The 20,067-nt window shown below is 40.5% G+C and overlaps 2 protein-coding genes across 2 annotated transcripts; one reads left to right on the top strand and one right to left on the bottom strand.

The window, feature by feature from the left end:
- The first annotated feature begins 10,133 nt into the window (after positions 1–10,133).
- LOC109207960 (altered inheritance of mitochondria protein 32-like) lies at positions 10,134–14,193 on the top strand. The gene is made up of 5 exons (XM_019370961.1): positions 10,134–10,550; positions 11,215–11,300; positions 11,819–12,124; positions 12,283–12,366; positions 13,418–14,193. The coding sequence occupies exons 1-5, from the start codon at positions 10,317–10,319 to the stop codon at positions 13,725–13,727; spliced, it is 1,020 nt and encodes a 339-aa protein (XP_019226506.1). The 5' UTR covers positions 10,134–10,316; the 3' UTR covers positions 13,728–14,193.
- Positions 14,194–14,773: 580 nt separating this feature from the next.
- On the bottom strand, positions 14,774–17,977 carry LOC109207959 (U-box domain-containing protein 7). Its single transcript, XM_019370960.1, has 3 exons — positions 17,349–17,977; positions 15,547–16,016; positions 14,774–15,302 (listed from the first exon to the last, which is right to left on the bottom strand). The coding sequence occupies exons 1-3, from the start codon at positions 17,561–17,563 to the stop codon at positions 14,974–14,976; spliced, it is 1,014 nt and encodes a 337-aa protein (XP_019226505.1). The 5' UTR covers positions 17,564–17,977; the 3' UTR covers positions 14,774–14,973.
- Between the last annotated feature and the right edge of the window lie 2,090 nt (positions 17,978–20,067).

Here is a 20,067-nt window from a genome sequence, read left to right as displayed (position 1 = left end):
GCGTTCGCGTATACCAACACAGACTGCCTCTATGCTTTACTCTTCGCGAACGTGGCCACTGCTTCGCGAACGCGATAATTAACCAACTCAAACCTTCGCGAACGCGGCCATCACAACGCGAACGCGTAGACCAAGGACCTGGGGTCCCCAACTGCCTCACTCCTCTTCGCGAACGCGACTCTACTCACGCGTTGCGATGCACACTCAGCCCTACCCTTCGCATTCACGTCCTCTTCTTCATGAACGCGAAGAAAAAAATTCACCATCTCAGGGAACACTATTCGCGAACGCGGGACACCATATGCGAACGCGATGAACAAACCTTCTGCAACTGAAAACCAGCAAAATCTGCTAACTCTCAAAACCAAGAATTGGTCCGTTAACCACCCGAAACTCACCCGAGGCCCTCGGGACCTCAACCAAACATTCCAACAAGTCACATATCACTATTCAAACTTGTTCCAACCTTTGGAATACTCAAAACAACATCAAAACATCAAATCACCCTTGGATTCAAGCCTAAAGATTTCAAAACTTTCGAATCCCGCAAAACGATGTAAAAACCTATCAAACCTCATCCGAATGACCTGAAATTTTGCACACACGTCACAAATGACACAACGGACCTACTTCAATTTCCGAAATTCCAATCCGACCCCGATATCAAGATTTCCACTGCCGACCGAAAAACGTCAAATTTCCAACTTCGCCAATTCAAGCCTAAATCTACTATGGACCTCCAAAATACATTCCGAACACGCTCCTAAGACCGAAATCACCTAATGAAGCTATCCGGACTATAAAAACCCAATTCCGAGATCATTTACCCACAAGTCAACTTCCGGTTGACTTTTCCATCTAAATGGCCAACTTAAGAAACTAAGTGTCTCATTACACTCTAAGACCGCTCCGAACACAACACAACCAATACGATATGATCAAATACAACTGAACAACACATAAGGGAGCAGAAATGAGGAAAACGGGGTTGTAACTCATGAAACGACCGGCCGGGTCGTTACATCCTCCCCCTCTTAAACAAACGTTCGTCCTCAAACGAGTCAAGAAACAAACCTGAAGCCTCAAATAGGTGAGGATATATGCTCCGCATCTCCCGCTCGGTCTCCCAGGTAGCCTCCTCCACGGGCCGACCTCTCCACTACACTTTCACTGAAGCTATATCCTTTGATCTCAATTTTCGGATCTGCCGCTCCAAAATAGCCAGTGGCTCCACATCATAAGTCAAATCACCGTCTAACTGAACCGTGCTGAAATCTAAAACATGAGACGGATCGCCAATATACTTCTGGAGCATAGAAACATGGAATACCGGATGCACACTCGACAAGCTAGGTGGCAAAGCCAGCTCATAAGCCACCTCCCCAATCCTCTGAAGCACCTCAAAAGGCCCAATGAACCGAGGACTCAATTTACCCTTCTTCCCAAATCTCATAACACCCTTCATGGGTGAAACCTTCAGCAGAACCTTCTCCCTAACCATGTAAGACACATCGCGAACCTTCCTGTCAGCATAACTCTTCTGTCTCGATTGTGCTGCACGAAGCCGCTCCTGAATCACTTTCACCTTGTCCAAAGCATCCTGTACCAAGTCTGTACCCAAAAGCCTAGCCTCGCCCGGCTCAAACCGACCAACTAGAGATCTACACCGTCTCCCATATAAAGCCTCATATGGAGCCATCTGGATACTCGACTGATAGTTGTTGTTATATGCAAACTCCGCTAGCGGTAAAAACTAATCCCATGAACCTCCAAAATCAATGACACAAGCGCGCAACATGTCCTCCAATATCTGAATAGTGTGCTCAGACTGCCCGTCCACTGAGGGTGAAAACCTGTGCTCAACTCAACTTGAGTACCCAACTCTCGCTGCACGGCTCTCCAAAACTGCGAAGTGAACTAAGTACCTCTATCTGAAATGATGGAAACTGGGATACCATGCAGGCAAACAATCTCTCGGATGTAAATCTCTACTAACCGCTCTGAAGAATAGGTAGTACACATAGGAATGAAGTGCGCGGACTTGGTCAGCCGATCCACAATCACCCAAATAGCATCCAACTTCCTCAATGTCTGTGGGAGTCCAACTACAAAGTCCATGGTGATCCGCTCCCACTTCCACTCTGGAATATCTAACTGCTGAAGCAAGCCACCCGGTCTCTGATGTTCCTATTTCACCTGCTGACAATTGAGACACCGAGCTACAAATCCCACAATATCCTTCTTCATTCTCCTCCACCAGTAATGCTGTCTCAAATCTTGATACATCTTCGCGGCACTCGGATGGATGGAATACCGCGAGCTGTGGGCCTCCTCCAGAATCAACTCCCGAAGCCCATCTACATTGGGCACACATATCCGGCCCTGCATCCTCAATACCCCATCATCACCAATAGTCACATCTCTGGAATCGTCGTGTTGAACCCTGTCCTTGAGGACAAGCAAATGAGGATCATCATACTGGTGCTCTCTGATGCGATCAAACAAGGAAGACCGAGAAATCACACAAGCTAAGACCCGACTAGGCTCCGAAATATCCAACCTCACAAACCGATTGGCCAAGGCCTAAACATTCAACTGCAAGAGGTCTCTCCCCAACAGGAATATATGCCAAACTGCCCGTACTCGCCGCCTTCCTACTCAAAGCATCGGCCACTATATTGACCTTTCCCGGATGGTACAAGATAGTGATATCATACTCCTTTAGCAGCTCCAACCATCTCCGCTGCCTCAAATTGAGATCCTTCTGCTTGAACAAGTGCTGGAGGCTACGATGATCAGTAAACACCTCACAAGACACACCATACAAGTAATGCCTCCAAATCTTCAACGCGTAAACAATGGCAGCCAACTCTAGATCATGAACAGGGTAGATCTTCTCATGGGGCTTCAACTGACGAGAAGCGTAAGTAATCACTCTACCCTCCTACATCAACACACACCCAATACCAACTCTCGAAGAATCATAATACATTGTATAGGAACCTGAAGCTGATGGCAAAACTAACACTGGAGCTGTGGTCAAGGCAGTCTTGAGCTTCTGAAAGCTCGCCTCACACTCATTCGACCACCTAAATGGAGCACCCTTTTGGGTTAATTTGGTCAAGGGTGATGCTATAGAGGAAAATCCCTAAACGAACCGACGGTAATATCCCGCCAAACCAAGAAAGCGGCGAATTTCTGTGGTTGAGGACGGCCTGGGCCAACTCTGAACCACCTCTATCTTCTTCGGATCAACCTGAATACCCTTGCTGGACACCACGTGCCCCAAGAAAGCCACTGAACTGAGCCAAAACTCGCACTTGGAGATCTTTGCATAAAGCTTCTCCTCCTTTAACCGCTGCAATACCACTCTCAAATGCTCTGCATGCTCCTCCTGACTACGCGAGTACACCAGAATATCATCAATGAATACAATGACAAATGATTCGAGATAAGGCCGAAACACGCTGTTCATCAAACGCATGAACACTGCTGGGAATTGGTCAGCCCAAAAGACATCACAAGGAACTCATAATGACCAGATCGGGTCCTAAAAGCCATCTTAAGAATATCCGAGTCCCTGATCTTCAACTGGTGATACCCTGACCGGAGATCAATCTTGGAGAACACCCTCCCTCCCTGAAGCTAGTCAAATAAATCATCAATACGAGGCAAAGGATACTTGTTCTTGATTGTAACTTTGTTCAACTGCCTGTAATCAATGCACATCCTCATCGTGTCATCCTTCTTCTTCACAAATAGAACAGGCACACCCCAAAGCGACACACTAGGCCGAATAAACCCCTTATCAAGGAGTTCCTGAAGCTGCTACTTCAACTCCTTTAACTTTGCAGGTGCCATACGGTACAGTGGAATGGAAATGGACGGAGTGCCCTGCACCAGATCAATACCAAAGTCAATATCCCTATCCAGGGGCATGCTTGGCAGGTCTGCTGGAAACACATCGGGAAAGTCCCTCACTACTGGAATAGAATCGATACTAGGCGTCTCTACACTGACATCCCTCACAAAATCTAAGTATGAAAGACAGCCTTTCCCAACCATCCGCTGGGCCTTCAAAAATGAGATCACTCTACTGGGGACAAAATCAGTCGAACCTCGCCACTCAATCCGTGGCACACCCGGCATAGCCAATGTCACTGTCTTAGCATGACAGTCCAATATAGCCCGACATGGAGATAGCCAATCCATGCCTAATATCACATCAAAGTCCACCATACACAGAAACAAAAGGTCCACTCGGGTCTCCAGACCCCCAATAGTCACCACACACGACTGATATACGCGGTCCACAACAATAGATCGCCCACCGAAGTAGATAAACGAACAAAGAAAACAAGAGACTCACGTGGCGTATCCAAATAATGAGCAAAATACGATGACACATATGAAATAGTGGAACCAGGATCAAATAACACAGAGGCATCTCTGTGGCAAACTGAGACAATACCTTTAATCACCACATCTGAAGCAATGGTGTCTGGTCTGGCTGGGAGGGCATAGAAACGGGCCTGACCACCACCTGATCGGCCTCCCCCTCTAGGGCAACCCCTAGCTAACTGACCCTCACCCCTAGTTGCCTGGGCGGGTGGTGAAGTGATTGGAGCTGAAGTCGAGGGCTGGCCCCTCTGCTGAGATGAACCCCCAAGAAGACGAGGACACTGTCTTCTCATATGTCCAAACTCTCCACACTCATAACAACTCTCTAGTGCGAGGAACGGGGACTGAAGGGAATCCCTAGCACCACGATGACCAGTAGAAGGACCTGGCATAGAAGAGCCCTGAATTGATGGAGCACGGGATGAACTCTGGTCTAGAAGGGCACTAAGTGATGAATGGCCCTGATGAGAACTGTGAGAACCATGGCCCGATGATGCCCCACGATGAACTGGGCGAGCTGACTGAGCACGCCTGAATGGACGGCCTCTGCCGTGCTGAAACTGACCTCTCGAAGGAACTCCACCAAAGCTACCAGATCCCCAGGCCCTCTTGGCCTCCCTCTCATCTCGCTCCTGGCGACGAACTAACTCAATCTCTCGGGAAATGTCGACAACCTGCTCAAAAGTAGCACCTGACACCCTCTCTCTAGTCATGAGAATCTGAAGCTAACATGTGAGGCCATCAACGAACCTCCTGATCCTCTCCCTATCCGTAGGAACCAACCAAACAGCATGACGAGCTAACTCCGAGAACCTCATCTCATACTGTGTCACAGTCATATCATCCTGACGTACTGCTTGAACTGCCTGCACAGCTCCTCCCTATGAGACTGTGACACATACTTTTCCAAAAAGAGAGCGGAGAACTGCTGCCAGGTAAGGGGCGCTGCACAAACAGGCCTACGCCTCTCATAAGCCTCCCACCAAGTGAAAACAGCTCCAGAAAACTGAAAAAGTAGTAAATGCGACCCCGCTGGTCTCCAGAATACCCGTTGTTCGAAGAATCCTCTGACACTTGTCCAAGAAACCCTGGGCATCCTCGCCCTCTGCACCACTGAAAGTCGGAGGCTAAAGTCTACCAAACCTCTCCAAATGACGCTACTCGTCCTCAGGCATAACTGGTACTACAAAATCCTGAGCAGGTGCAACCGGTTGGGCTGGTGGTACCTCCGGTGTCTACAATCCTTGAACAACCTGCTCGGGTGTGCGGGCGGCGGGAGTCTGAGTGCCTCCCCCGGCCTGAGAAGTGGTTGCTGTAGTAGAAACTGCGACCTCCTGAGCAAGACTAGTGCACACGGTCAAGATCTGAGCCAAGGTCTCCCGAAGACCCGGAATAATAATAGGCACAGCGGGTGCCTGAGCTGGTCCCGCTGGAGCATCCCCCACTGGAATTTGATTGTGAACTGGGGCGGCTGGTGGATCAGCAGGTGCTGCCCCATCTACTGTATGGGCCACACCCCTGCCCCTACCACGGCCTCGACCGCGACCTAGGCCTCTAGTGGCCCCAACTGGTGGTCGCCGTCCTAACTGGTAGCACGTGTCCTCACCATCTGTGAGAAAATAGAATAACATAAGTTTAGTACTAGAATCAACAGTTTCGCACGACAGGAATTTCAAGAATGTGAAGTTTTTCCTAAAGGTTCTACAGCCTCCCGAGGATAAGTACAGACGTCTCCGTACCAATCCGCGAAACTCTATTAAATCGGCTCATGACCCGTGAGACCTATGTAACCTAGGCTCTGATACTAACTTGTCACGACCCCAAACCACCCCGGTCGAGATGGCGCCTATCGCAGTACTAGGCCAGCAGATTCAACACATATAACATAAAGGTCTTTTTCTTAAATTCATTTACTAATCGAAAGTGAACACAATCTTTAGTTTAAATATTTCAAAATGAAGCGGAAACAAATAAGAAAAATAGCACACACTGCCCGATCCCGGTGTCACTAGTCATGAGCCACTAGAATATTATCTGATACTGTCTAATCAATACAAAGTGAGTCTGATAAATGTAAACACTAAAGGATAAGAAGGAGAAAGGCAGGGTTGCGGACGCCGTGCAGCTACCTTGAGATCTCCGAAATGCTATGAAAGTAAAGGACGACTCTCACTCGGATGCTCTGGCACCTGGATCTGCACACAAGGTGCAGGGAGTAACGTGAGTACGCCAACTCAGTAAGTAGCAATTATAAATAAAGGCTGAGTGCAGTGACGAGCATTTAAAAAAATAAATATATCATAACATAGAAATTCAGAGGAAATAGCAAGATCAAATCAGTAGATAAATTCTGAACAACCAGTTAAAACTCCAGTTTTAATGAAAAGTCGTTAAAACATTCATTCAACATTTCCAATAGAGGCTCAGTATAAAGAAGAGTGAAAACCAGTATTTTCATAACACAAGCCCTTGGGTGAAGTATCACTCATATATATATATATATAGCCCCTCGGGCAAGCCTCTCAGTCACTCGGACTCAACTTCCACACTCAGCACTCATACTCAGCACTCATGCTCAATAGGTATCTCATAACAACCGCTTCAGCGTGCAGCCCAATCCATAAACATATAGTCGACTGCGCTCACTGGGGTGTGCAGACTCCTGAGGGGCTCCTACAGCATATATATATATATATATATATATATATATATATATATATATATATATATATATATATAATGCTGCGGCGTGCAACCTGATCCATAACTATCTTCACAATCCGTCCCTCGACCTCACTCACTCATCAGCCTCACAAGCCACTCGGGCATCTCAGTGCAAACTCAGGGAACTTAGCCCAAAACACTTTCATAAATATTAAAATAGAGTGAGGAATAAGATTTAACGATAAGCAGGTATAAACCATTTACTGAGGATAATGCTTTTTATCAAAACAATGTGAAGATAACAGTAAAGTGCCCCTAAGATGCAACAGTACGGCAAAAGACCCCAAACATGGCATTCAGCCTAAGTTAACAGAACCATTTCTAAAACACATAGATATCATATAGAGTTTATCAAAATATGCAACTCTACAGTTGCCACGGGATGGACCAGGTCACAATCCCTATGGGTGCACGTCCACACGCCCGTCACCTAGCATGTGTGTCACCCCATTAATCAAATAGTACGAAATTCTGGGGTTTCATACCCTCAGATCTAGATTTACAAAAGTTACTTACCTCAAACCGGATGAAAATCTACTCCGTGATGCCTTTGCCACTCGACTCGGCCTCAAATCGCTCCGAATCTATTCAAAATCAGATTCATGCCATCAATATATGCTAAAGGAACAAAGCCCACGCGAAACTAATCAAATTACATCCAAAATTCCCGAAATTGGCCAAACCCGACCCCCGGGCCCACGTCTCGGAATCCGATAAAAATCACACCACTAGAATCTTATCCTCCCACGAGTCTACCCATATCAAATTCACCAAAATACGATGTCAAATGGCCGTCTAATTCCCAAAAATCCACTCCCCAAATTTTCTTCCATTTTTTCCAATTTTCACCCCAAATTCCCAAATTAAATGATAAGAATCAAGACATAATCAAAGAATTCATCCAAAAGCAAGTGAAGAACACTTACCCCAATCACTCCTCTGAAAATCCCCTCTAAATTCGCCTTCCCCCGAGCTCTCTAATGAGTTTTGAAAAAATATGGACTAAAACCCTCATTTTTGAACTTAAACATTCTGCCCAGACGTCTTCTTCTTCGCGAATGCGACAGCCCTCTCGCGTTCGCGTAGACCAACTCAGACTGCCTCTCCGCTTTACTCTTCGCGAACGCGGCCACTGCTTCGCGAACACAATACTTAACCAGCTCACACCTTCGCGAACGCGGCCATCACCTCGCGAACGCGTAGACCAAGGACCTGGGGTCCCCAACTGCCTCACTCCTCTTCGCGAATGCGACTCCACTCACGCGTTCGCGATGCACACTCAGCCCTACCCTTTGCGTTCGCGTCGTCTTCTTCGCGAACACGAAGAACAAAATTCACCATCTCAGGAAACACTCTTCGCGAACGCGGGACACCATATGCGAACGCGATGAACAAACCTTCTGCAACAGAAAACCAGCAAAATCTACTAACTCTCAAAACCAAGAATTGGTCCGTTAACCACCCGAAACTCACCCGAGGCCCTCGGGACCTCAACCAAATATGCCAACAAGTCACATATCACTATTCAAACTTGTTCCAACCTTCGGAATACTCAAAGCAACATCAAAACATCAAATCACGCTCGGATTCAAGCCTAAAGATTTCTAAACTTCCGAATTCCACAAACGATGTAAAAACCTATCAAACCTCATCCAAATGACCTGAATTTTTGCACACACCTCACAAATGACACAACGGACCTACTCTAATTTCCGAAATTCCAATCCGACCCCGATATCAAGATTTCCACTGCCGACCGGAAAATGCCAAATTTTCAATTTCGCCAATTCAAGCCTAAATCTACTACGGACCTCCAAAATACATTCCGAATACGATCCTAAGTCCCAAATCACCTAACGAAGCTATCCGAACCATAAAAACCCAATTCCGAGATCATTTACCCACAAGTCAACTTCCGGTTGACTTTTCCAACTAAATGGCCAACTTAAGAGACTAAGTGTTACATTACACTCTAAGACCGCTCCGAACATAACACAACCAACACGATATGATCAAATACAACTGAACAACATATAAGGGAGCAGAAATGGGGGAAACGGGGTTGTAATTCATGAAACGACCGGCCGGGTCCTTATAGTAGTATCTTGAATTTAGGAATTAGCTTGATCCATTAAAATTTCGATGTCTACAAATTCCCCCTACTTCAAGGTTTGTCGGGGTGTAGGCTTGGCAAAAATTGAAGACAAGACTTGAAGTACCCGATCACAACGGAAATTTTTGAAGCTTGTAATTTCGATTTGCAGGAGGAAGAGATGAAGGGCAGAACTGGTCCCACTGGGCGTGCCAATTTGTTTGTAATAAATTTTCTTAGAGTATAAAATTAAATGCAATCACAATACAAATATGAAAAAAATATAATTTTATTGATAAATAATTGTGGGTACAATGCTGTTTCTCCCTTAAATCTTCTCTCCTGATTATCTCCGTGATTCGAGAGCTAGAACAACGTATTTCTCGAACGTAGGATGATGCAAACCTTCATGGGATGTATTTGATCTCCATGAAATTATGTCTATCCAGTCGCATCTTGATCTCTTTGTGAATATCTCATGAGTTTATGGAATTTTCGAGATGATCTCCACTTTCTGAGATGCCTTTTTAAGAGAATACCTAACCCTTTTTATAGGAATGACCTAGGGTTAGGATAGAGTAGCCTCTAATGCTGGGTTTTGGTAGAGTAGCCTCCAAGCAACACTAACAGACTCCTAGAATTTCAAGAGGTCTTGTAGTATCTTGGATTTAGGATTTAGCTTGATCCAGTAAAATTTCGATGTCTACAGGCACGAAATTGAGAAAGAATAAGAAAAATTAAAAAAGGAGAAAATAGATAAATAGGATCTTTGGCAAAAGAGAGGCGCCAACTCATTTTTTATTTTCTCGACTTTATATATAGAGAGAGAGTTTATAAAATAAAATGTCAACGATTATCATTCCTCCACGCAAGAAAACTGAATTACTGTTCATTTTCTCCCCATGGCCCACTGCGTCATATGTCCAAAATCCTAAAATTTCTCCAATTAGTCCAAAAAGGAAAATTGTCCTTTTGAGTTCAGCAAGCGACCTCAGACCAAATCATTATCCCATTACTATTTAATCCTTGGCTCGTTCTCTCCACGTTCCCATTTTAATTTCTCTACTCTCCAGCAATCTTTTGCTTCTTTCTAAAAAAAATGGCCGGAAACTCGGACGACATCGTCAGTGACGACGTTAACTTCGGGTTCAAACGTTCAGAGATGTACGAACTTAAACTCTCCGGCACTGCTACTGTTTACGATCGTCACGTTTTCCTCTGTTACAAATCACATGAAACTTGGCCTTCTCACGTTGAATCCTCCGACTCCGATCCACTTCCGAAGCTTCTCGCTGCTACTCTTAAAGCTCGTAAGGATGAAATCAAGCTTAAGGTTAGTTATTTTCAATTGATTACTTAAGTCAACGGCGTTACATTGAACTTCATTTCTATTGATTTTAGTTTCTGATTTGAAATTAGCAGTCGGTTCTTTTTGGATCTAGTATAGATAATAAATTTAATATTTTTGATATACTATGGAATATGGATTACATTAATGAAGTTTTTGAGTTTTTGAATGTTTATATAAAAGGATTAAAGTTATATATACTAACAGTATAAATGGTTTTTCACACTATCATGTGTTGTTTAATTAACCTCCTTAGTTACCTTTTTATCAGGTTACTTAATATTTATTGTAGAGATTTACCGGTCACTACCTTGTAGTGACCTAATTGTGTAGATAACTTTTACACTGACAGTGCACAAAATTTAAACTCTATATAAAATAATGAAAAATCTCTGTCATATAATTGCAAGAACTTTACAGAAATGTTCAAAATTTAATACGAAGTTAATAAGAATTCTAGTTTGTCGATTAGAAAGCAATTAGTAGGTTTAAGTTATTAGCCTTTCAAATGTGTGGTGGATAAATTTAGTACACAATATAAGAATTCAAGTTCGGTCAATTAGAATGCCTTTAATAGTTTTATGATGTTAGCTTAGCAAGTGTGAAATTGAGTTTAATGCGTTTTTGGCTCGGTGATTGTTTGTGGTAGACTGTTTTGACGATTTGCGAAGTACGCGAAGACATTGGACTATCAGATGGAGATGTTCTGATTTTTCCTGAAATGATCAAATACAGGTAGTTTTCGACAATCTTCTATGATTCTTTACTTTTATTTTGTTATTATTTTTATATCATTGTATTAGGCTGCGAAATATTCGTCCTCCTTTAGTATTCTGTGTGTAGTAGTGATGAAATACATAACTAGGCTATCTGGAGACAAGAGTAGAGAAATAAACATGGTGAATTTGACTTTATTCTTTTTGTCTTCTTCACAAATCACAACCTTATGAAATTGACCAACATTTAAAAATGGTACCTTCCATGTCAGAATTTTTAGGAGTAGTATTTTTCGACTAGTTTCTGAATATCCAAATTTTAACTAAAATATAAATGAATTGATCTAGTTTGATTTAATTGGAATAGGTTAGTCAAATTGACTCTCACTTAGCAAAAAGTGACAAAAATTAGGACTAAGGGTGTATTTTAAATTTTCCTCTTGATTTTATTGCAAAGTATTTGACCTAGCCACTCTATGCATCTCCAAGCATTATCTTACCTTGAGCTTGAGTTTGTGTCTGGTGCTTTTAATCAAGGAATTTGAAGGAGTCGGATGTTGACGCTTTTGTTGAGGATGTGCTTGTGAATGGCAAGCCCTGGACTTCTGGACTGCAGGAGCCACTAAGTGGTTCTTATGTATTTGTCTGTTCCCACAATAATCGAGATCGAAGGTGTGGTGTCTGTGGACCAATTCTGATTGAGGAATTTAGCAAATTGATTGATTCCAAAGACTTGAAAAACGAAGTTCATGTGACAGCTTGTTCCCATGTTGGTGGCCACAAGTATGCTGGTAATGTGATAATCTTCAGTGCAGATAAAGAAGGGAAAATTGCTGGGAATTGGTAAGACCTAGTTTTGTACTTATCGAGGTGCTCTTTTAGTTTCCATTAGTTTCTTGACCAGTTCCTTAGTATGTGGCTTTTTAAATGGATCAAAGTGGAGAAGCTCCTCGTTAGACTGTCCATTATACATGTATATGTGATCCGTATTCATAATGCAGGTATGGCTATGTTACCCCAAGTGATGTACCTATTTTGCTTGACGAGCAGATCAGAGAAGGGAAAGTCATTGAAAGACTTTGGAGGTTTGTATTCGTTGTGCTTTGCTTTGTTTCTCATATGCATGATTTGGGGTTTGCTTTATACATAATATATGGTACAAATTCTTCATTTAGCTTTGAGAAAATCCCATAGAGGGCTGGTTCCGGATTATCTTTTGGCAGTTTCCGTAACAAGCCCAGTCACCATGACTTCTATGTAAACTTTAACTTAGCCAAGCTCGATTACCTTATTTGCACCATGCCTCCACCATGATTCCAACGTAAACTTAAACTTAGCCAAGCTCAATTGCCTTATTTGCACCATGCCTCCACCAATATTTCTATAATGTAAACGTTAATTTAGCCAAGCTCGATTACTTTATTTGCACCATGCCTCCACCAATATTTTTCTGTCTGTCTACATCACACTCTTGGGGTGAGGCCCTTCCCTGGACCCTGCATGAATACGGGATGCTTTGTGCACCAGGCTGTCCTTTATTTCTCCAAAGTCAAGAATAGCTCAGTCACTGGCATCATTAATCGATAATGTGCGAGTGATTATAAGGTAATGCTGTATGATTGCCTCATTTTCTCATGTTGAATTTTTTTGCATAAAAGGTAATCATAATAAAATTTAGTCCATTTGTGTTTTCATGCTTGATCACGAGCTTTGCTCTTATGAAGCTTTAATGATTGCATGTTAACTAATAATCTTAATTAAAATTAAGTAAAGAGTGGTGGAAGATGATGGATCTTTTGCTCTTGTTATTTGGATCTATCTTCTTTTCTCTGTTGCTTTTTTGCTGGGAGCTGGATTCTATTTTCAGCATTCATTTTAGATGGGCATGGATGTGTATGTAAAGGGTTTGAAAAAGTTAGATTAACTTTGCTGACTAGTTACGGAATAAAGTGCAAGAGGTAATGCCTTTCCAATTACAGAACAGGGAATTTCTCACATTCTAAACTTCTAATTTGAGCTCTCTAAGTTTCGGTTGGAGGAGGATCTCTTTAGCAGTTGCAAAGTTAAATATGTTTTGCTCTTTTTCTCATTTTTTTGTGAATACAGTCTGAAACACTTTATCCTGGTTAACTTTAGGGGCCAAATGGGACTTCCTGCTGAGATAACTGATAAGGTGAATGAGCAGAGGGTTCCCAATGGAACCACTGTGGACGAAAAAGGACAAGCCCCTGTAGAAAATGCTAGTCAGGGCTGCTGCCAAGGAACTGCAGGTTTTTCTTGTTGTAGAGATGCAAGTGCTGAGGTGAAAGAGGGAAAGAAGGGGCAGGGAAGACTTTCATGCTGGTCAGGAAAATGGGATCAGCCTGAAGTGTTCACAGCCATTGGCATGGTCGGAGCAGTGGCTTTTGTTGCTGTTGCTTATGGATTTTACAAGAGGTCACACTGAAATGCTGTCACGAAGAGATTCCAAACATTGTCTTTTTTAGAGAATAATGATGTAACTCTAAACCATGACATTTGCTATGCGTTACGTGTGAATTTTTCTGAAGGAGAAGAAGAAATGCAGAATATGTCAGACTATATGGAGATGATGTCCTCTTGTTCTCTTCAAGTGAGCACCCTAAGGGCCGGTTAGTTACACAGCTCTAACTAGTTACTACAGATACCTGCAAGTTTAGTCTACACTCTACAGAGATGCTTAAAATTCCAGGTCTGGAGGTCTTGCTTCCTGGCTGTTTTGGTTAAAGGTGAATAAGGTTTTCGATGGGCTATTGGGCTTGTCGGAATTACCTTGTTTATTGTTGTGTTGGTATTTCGTCTGTTGTCTGGGGATGTTGGATGACTTGTTGAAATTTTTTGTGGAAGTTGATTTTTGCTTTTGGACATGAATTTCACTTAACTATTATTTTTCATTTGAAATGCTCCTTAAACTAATATTTCAAATACAGACACCTATGCATATTCCACTCTATGACACACACCAGTCGTTTGTAGCATCCCCCCCCCCCCCCACCCACCACAACCAATCAGGTGGCTTCTGATTAAAAATACAAAACGACTCGAGAGTAGTAGATTCGTAGTATTTGAGTCTCTAGATGAAAATCACTAATTTAGCCTGAATAAGGTAACTTCTTCTTTTTCTAATGGACTATTGGTTGTTCATTTTCTTCATTTCTGTCCTTTAAGAAGATTGGAAACAATTATAGAGGGGGTGTTCTGACTTGCCCTAAGGGCAGTGTGGTGTACAAAGCATCTTGCATTCACGCAGAATTCGGAGAAGGCCCGTGAATCCATGATTTATAGGTCACATGGAGACAACTTTACTGATACTTCAAGGCTCCCCTATATTTGGTGTTCCAACTTACTAAATATGGAAAATTACTCATTCCTCTTTCCTTTTACTTTTTCTCCTCCTGTTTTCCTCCTTTCAGCCCAACCAAACATTTTTGAGCTAAAAAGAAAAAGGAAATGAGAAATACCGAGCTGAAAAGATAGGAAACGAACTTCTTTTGTCAAATTGTAGTGTATGACAAATGATGCCCCGCTAAGAAAATAATCTAAATCCAAATATATGTACAGATATATGATAAAATAATCATACAACATTGGTCATGTACCCCTTCCAAAAATCAGAAAGCAAATGAAACTTACTGCAACTATCAGCACAAGTCGAACATCTAGCACATGAACTGTCATGTCCTAAGTTTTGAAATCATTTCCTCCAAGAATGCTACAGACATCCCTGCTCTCTCTCCAACTCCTTGCTCAATTTGTCTCATAACATGTTCCAATAGCAGAATATTCTTTGGCTGTTTATTCTTCGGGCTGCAATGCGAACGGTCTCTCAAAAGCAAAAGCAGTCTTTTAGCATTGTCTCTGGCTCTCTTTGTCCCATCCACACTCAACTGAAGCAGTGCTGCCATAGCTCCTTCCCTCAATATCATCCCTCTGTATCTCTCTCTGCAGCTCTCACATATTAGGAGTAAAATTGCCACTGCATCTTCTTTACATTGTCTTGAACCTGTTGAGACGTAATACAATTAAAACTAAAAGTGTACTCTCTTTAACAGCTTAAGTTTCTAGACGATATAGTCATATATGATTCAACATGATATAGCATGGTACCAAAGCATGAAAGGGGGGTCCTAGATTCAAATGTGTTTGACCCATGAAAAAGAATCAGGCCAACGCGTGTTGATACATAATACAATTAACGGAGTAATTAATGGTGTGAAACTTTTATATGAGATTGTCATGAAATTAACCTTCCTCCATGGCCTCCACCAAACACTGAATTGCTCCACCTGTTCCTGCAGCTTCCTCTAGTCCAATTCTTGATGAAGAAACAATATTTTCTAGCAATACCATGGCTTTCTCCGCAATCACTTCTCCTGCTGTTTTTGTTTCCGACGCCAGGCTAATTAATCCAAGCAGGATAGCTACCCCACCAGATGAAACAATAGAAGGGATGAGCTGATGGCAAGTTGAAAGATTGTGAAGTATTGACAAGATGTCCAAATTAGCCTGCAAGCTCATGCTGTTGTAGGCTTGTGAATTTAATAATTCAAGTACAAGTGGAATAGTTCCAGATGCAGCAATTGCCAACTTGTTTGAAGCACAAGAAGAGAGGGTCAATAGAAATGCCACTGCTAGCTCTACTAACATTTCATTTTCGCATTGAAGCACATCTAATAACACTTGTATAGCCCCTGATTTTGCTATGACTATCTTGTTCCTGCAACAAGCAATAAGAATATCCACAATTTTAGTACTGAAAATCAAACAGGTATAGATTAAGGGTGTTAAACGGGTGGGCCGGGCCGGGCTGAGTTTGCTTTTTTTGGACCCGTATGGGTTATGGTCCGGGCCGGTTACGGGTTGGGGCTTAACGGGTTTTTACGGGTTCGGGTTCATCCGGGTAAAAATTTAACCGTAAGGGTTACGGGTTGAGGGGGCCGGGCCGGGTTTAGTGTATTTTTTAATTTTTTTTTTGTATTTTGTATAACTATTGTAAGTTATATTAATACTTTGTATTAATATAAAGAATACAAGGAAGATGGGAAAAAATTGCACTTATAAATTGCAAGTGCTACATTTTCTTCAAAATTACAAAATTAAAGTTTGCATTTAAAAAGTAAATTAATATCTTATGTATTTTTATTGTGTACTAAAATATATTTAATGCCTATCTTATGTATTTTTACATTGTATCAAGTTGTTTATTTGATGTATATTTATGATTTGAGCATTTATACTCTAAATATATACACTATATTTTTTATAACCTAGGATCCGGTATTTTACCTTATATAATACTCCTATATGATTTAAATTATATTTCTTTCATTTTAAATACGTATAAAATATATACGCAGGGTATAATCAAGACTTATAAAATATATACTTAAAGCAATTTCCACTGTAAAACATACAAAAAAGTGACAAAAGTATTCCACTATTATTACATGTATCATACTTGCAAATTATGTGTATGATATATATGTTAAATTTCAACAATTTTAAATTATGTTAATTAGTATACAATAATTGGTATATTCATGGTATGTGTAAGATATAAAATATTTATACTAGAATATACCACTATTATGTTTTTAAAAATTAGACAGGTATGTAAAGCTCCCAAAAAGAAAATTAAAAAAAAATAATTTACCCATTAAACCGGTCCGGGCCGGGCCGGTTAGCCGGTTTAACAGCACTGTTCATCTAACGGGTTGTACCGGTCCGGGTAACCGGTATTTAAAAAGTAAACGGAGCAACCCGCGCGCCCCCTAACCCAGCCCAGCCCAGCCCCTTTAACCGGGCCGGGCCGGTTCCTGTTTTAACCGGGCTGGGCCGGTCCGGAACCGGGCTGACCCGGCCCGTTTAACACCTATAGTATAGATACACTCGTGTTCCTTAAAAATTGATCGAAAACAATTTTTTTTTTTCTTTGGTATGTTTGAAACAACAAAAGTCATTTTCCATAAGAAATGTTTTCATGCATTTTTCGGAAAAATGACTTTCATTGTACCAAACACGTTCCTGAATGAAGTATGCGCATGCTAACCTTTCACTGCGAAAGGCTATACTAAGCAGAGCAAACAGTGCAGCTTCAATGGCTTCATAATCATTAGTACTCAGCATCAAAATCAATGGAGGAACTATGCCTTTTTCGACGATCTTGTGCCTTTGCTTGCTGGAAAATTGACCAATTTGTCTTGCACCAAAGAGCTGTGCTTGTCTATCACCAAAGAGGAGAGCTTCCACCACCATTTCTTCCATGGCTAGGAAACTCCCTCTGCCTTTAGTCACACTTGTTTGTTTATGAATATTTTTGTTTCTTTATGTATATAAGGATATATGGGTTGCTTCAAGAGTATGTAATGTGTGTGCCTTTTCAAGATTCTCCTTTTAATCTATAGTTCTTGATTTGAAGCAACTGATCCATTCCCTTTTTAGCCCTTTCTTTATTTAACTAAGGTGGAAATACCTTGGCTTGAATCTTTAACTTCCCTCTGATGCAAGGAATTGTCGTCAGCTTTATCGGCTAGTTAACTTAATATCAAGAGATACCCGTCCGTCAATATACTAAAAATGTAGGGGCATCTTTGATGTGTGATGACTTGAAGATTTATCCTATTCAAGAATGAGCTTGAAGCACAAAATCACCATTTAATGATAAGAGTGTATAAGAAGATAAAGGGCACAGAATTTTAGGGAAAAGGCAGTAATCTTGATTTGGTTTGCCGAGTATATGGAACATTACATAGTCAGCAACCGAAAAATCAAAGGCGCTAGCCGTTATACATTCTGTTTTTGAGGAAATAGCTGCGCTTTTCCTTTTGCCTTTATACGGCATCCGCCGTAACTTTACCGAAATCAATGCTTGCCACTCGATCATCTTCAAGCTTTCCTTAATCTCTTTGCTTTGTAGTAGCTTTTTGACTAATACACCATTTGGGAGGATATAACAAAGGTTTAAAATTCATAAAGTATTAATTTTCACTTTATTAGGCGAGATGTTTTACATGATTGAACTTAGTATAAAAGGAGTTAAAGGATGCAATACAAGTAACCATCACTTATCAACAATATATATATATATATATATATTACTCCAATGTTGTACTTAGCCTAAAGAAAAATAAATACTTATCAAACTTGCAAATGAAGGAACATGTTGCTGACTAAAATCTAAATATATAAAGTGTCTGCCATTTAACACTTTCAGCGTTTTGATAATACGATAAGACAGAATCTCAAAAATCACTAACCACCATTTAACACTTTACACCTAAAATATCGGATTAAGATGATTTCTTCGCTGGTTGTGCACATTTGGTCGTTGTAAATGTGTATTGTTTGAGTTAGCAAAGTATATATATATAGAGAGAAATGGATAAACATCTAGTCCTGTAGTATGACTGAAAACTGCATAAAAGTTTCATATATGAGAAACTGAACCAAATCTTGCAACATCAGAAGCTTGTCTTTCTCTGACCCTACGTGAATGCGAAATACTTTATGCATCGTGTTACCTTTTTTTTATTAGACTAGTCTTAGGGTACGCGCTTTGCGCGTGTACTCCGTCTTTATGAACATAATTATTTTTTAGAAAAAATTACATAAATATTATATTAAAATTGGTGCTTAAAATAAAAGTTAAAAATATATAAATTCCTAGAATGATGATTGGTCATCCTGTTTAGCTAACTCAAAAAATAAACTCTATCCTATATTATTTCTCAATCATCTCGGTCAATGTAGCAAACTTAAGATTTTATTCCAGTTTTATATTATATTACTCCAATTTCATAGGATAATATGCTTCTTGTTTAATTCCAACAATAACACACAATTCTTGAAAAATTTAGAGTTTTTTCTGAGAAAGATTTTGAAAAGATACATATTCTTAAGTTTCTTTTAGACGACACAATTATAGTTAGCCAACTAACAGAAGGCATCTATTTTTTTTATTATAAGGAAAATACAATTTTTTATATTTCTCTAATCAATAAGAAATGTGATAGGAACTGTTTCCAACATATTAGAAAAGAATAAAACACTACTGCGAAAGTAAAATTCAGTTACTATAGTTTGATAAATATGGTACCCCCAACTCGTTTGGGATTGAGGCTTAATAGTTATTATTGTACTTATTTTTTATTTTCGAAAGACTGTTGTTTCTCCGTCCAAGCACATAAACATATAGAGTTATAAAATAAAAGTTTAAAATCATAAAATTAATAAATATCAATTATATATTGCTAAGTCAATTAAAAAAATTGTCTTATAGAAATTCTTAATCATCATTCCATATTTTTGTTTATGGCACTTAAAAATATTTCTTGAAAAGATTGGGAAAATACAATAACATATTTATCATATACTGAAACAATCACTTCTCAAATGAATTAAACAAACATAAACAATTATTTTTTAAAAGTATTATCCTATTATTTTGCCAAATGTACTTTTTAAAACAAGACGTTTTTAAAGTAGGTGTGCAGGTCTATACTTAGGAGCAAGACCTTTTTTTGTGTTGCTCTAAGTTGATTGTGGAGGAACAAATACATACGCTGATATATGAGATATTTGCTTCATTCGAACTCATCTCTATAATTTATTTCCTTCACATTCATATGCATAAATAGAACGTCATTTGCATGCTTACGACTGGATTATCCATTATATACATTCTATAACATTTTAAAGTATAATTTAGATATTAAATTTGAATTCTAAAATAAGAAAAACTTAATAATTTTTTTAAAATTCTTTTGAAA

The sequence above is a fragment of the Nicotiana attenuata genome, unplaced genomic scaffold, assembly GCF_001879085.1.
Source record: "Nicotiana attenuata strain UT unplaced genomic scaffold, NIATTr2, whole genome shotgun sequence".
Classification (NCBI taxonomy): Eukaryota; Viridiplantae; Streptophyta; class Magnoliopsida; order Solanales; family Solanaceae; genus Nicotiana; species Nicotiana attenuata.
This window is presented reverse-complemented; position numbering and strand designations above follow the sequence as displayed.

What these genes read in the sequence shown, in the direction of transcription:
- LOC109207960 (XM_019370961.1), top strand. Translation starts at nt 10,317, where the DNA reads ATGGCCGGAAACTCGGACGACATCGTCAGTGACGACGTTAACTTCGGG. An exon ending in AGGATGAAATCAAGCTTAAG is followed by an intron (nt 10,551 to 11,214) that starts GTTAGTTATTTT and finishes TGTTTGTGGTAG; the next exon opens with ACTGTTTTGACGATTTGCGA. An exon ending in GGGAAAATTGCTGGGAATTG is followed by an intron (nt 12,125 to 12,282) that starts GTAAGACCTAGT and finishes TTCATAATGCAG; the next exon opens with GTATGGCTATGTTACCCCAA.
- LOC109207959 (XM_019370960.1), bottom strand. Translation starts at nt 17,563, where the DNA reads ATGGAAGAAATGGTGGTGGAAGCTCTCCTCTTTGGTGATAGACAAGCA. An exon ending in ATAGCCTTTCGCAGTGAAAG is followed by an intron (nt 16,017 to 17,348) that starts GTTAGCATGCGC and finishes TGCTTGTTGCAG; the next exon opens with GAACAAGATAGTCATAGCAA. An exon ending in GGTGGAGGCCATGGAGGAAG is followed by an intron (nt 15,303 to 15,546) that starts GTTAATTTCATG and finishes ACGTCTCAACAG; the next exon opens with GTTCAAGACAATGTAAAGAA.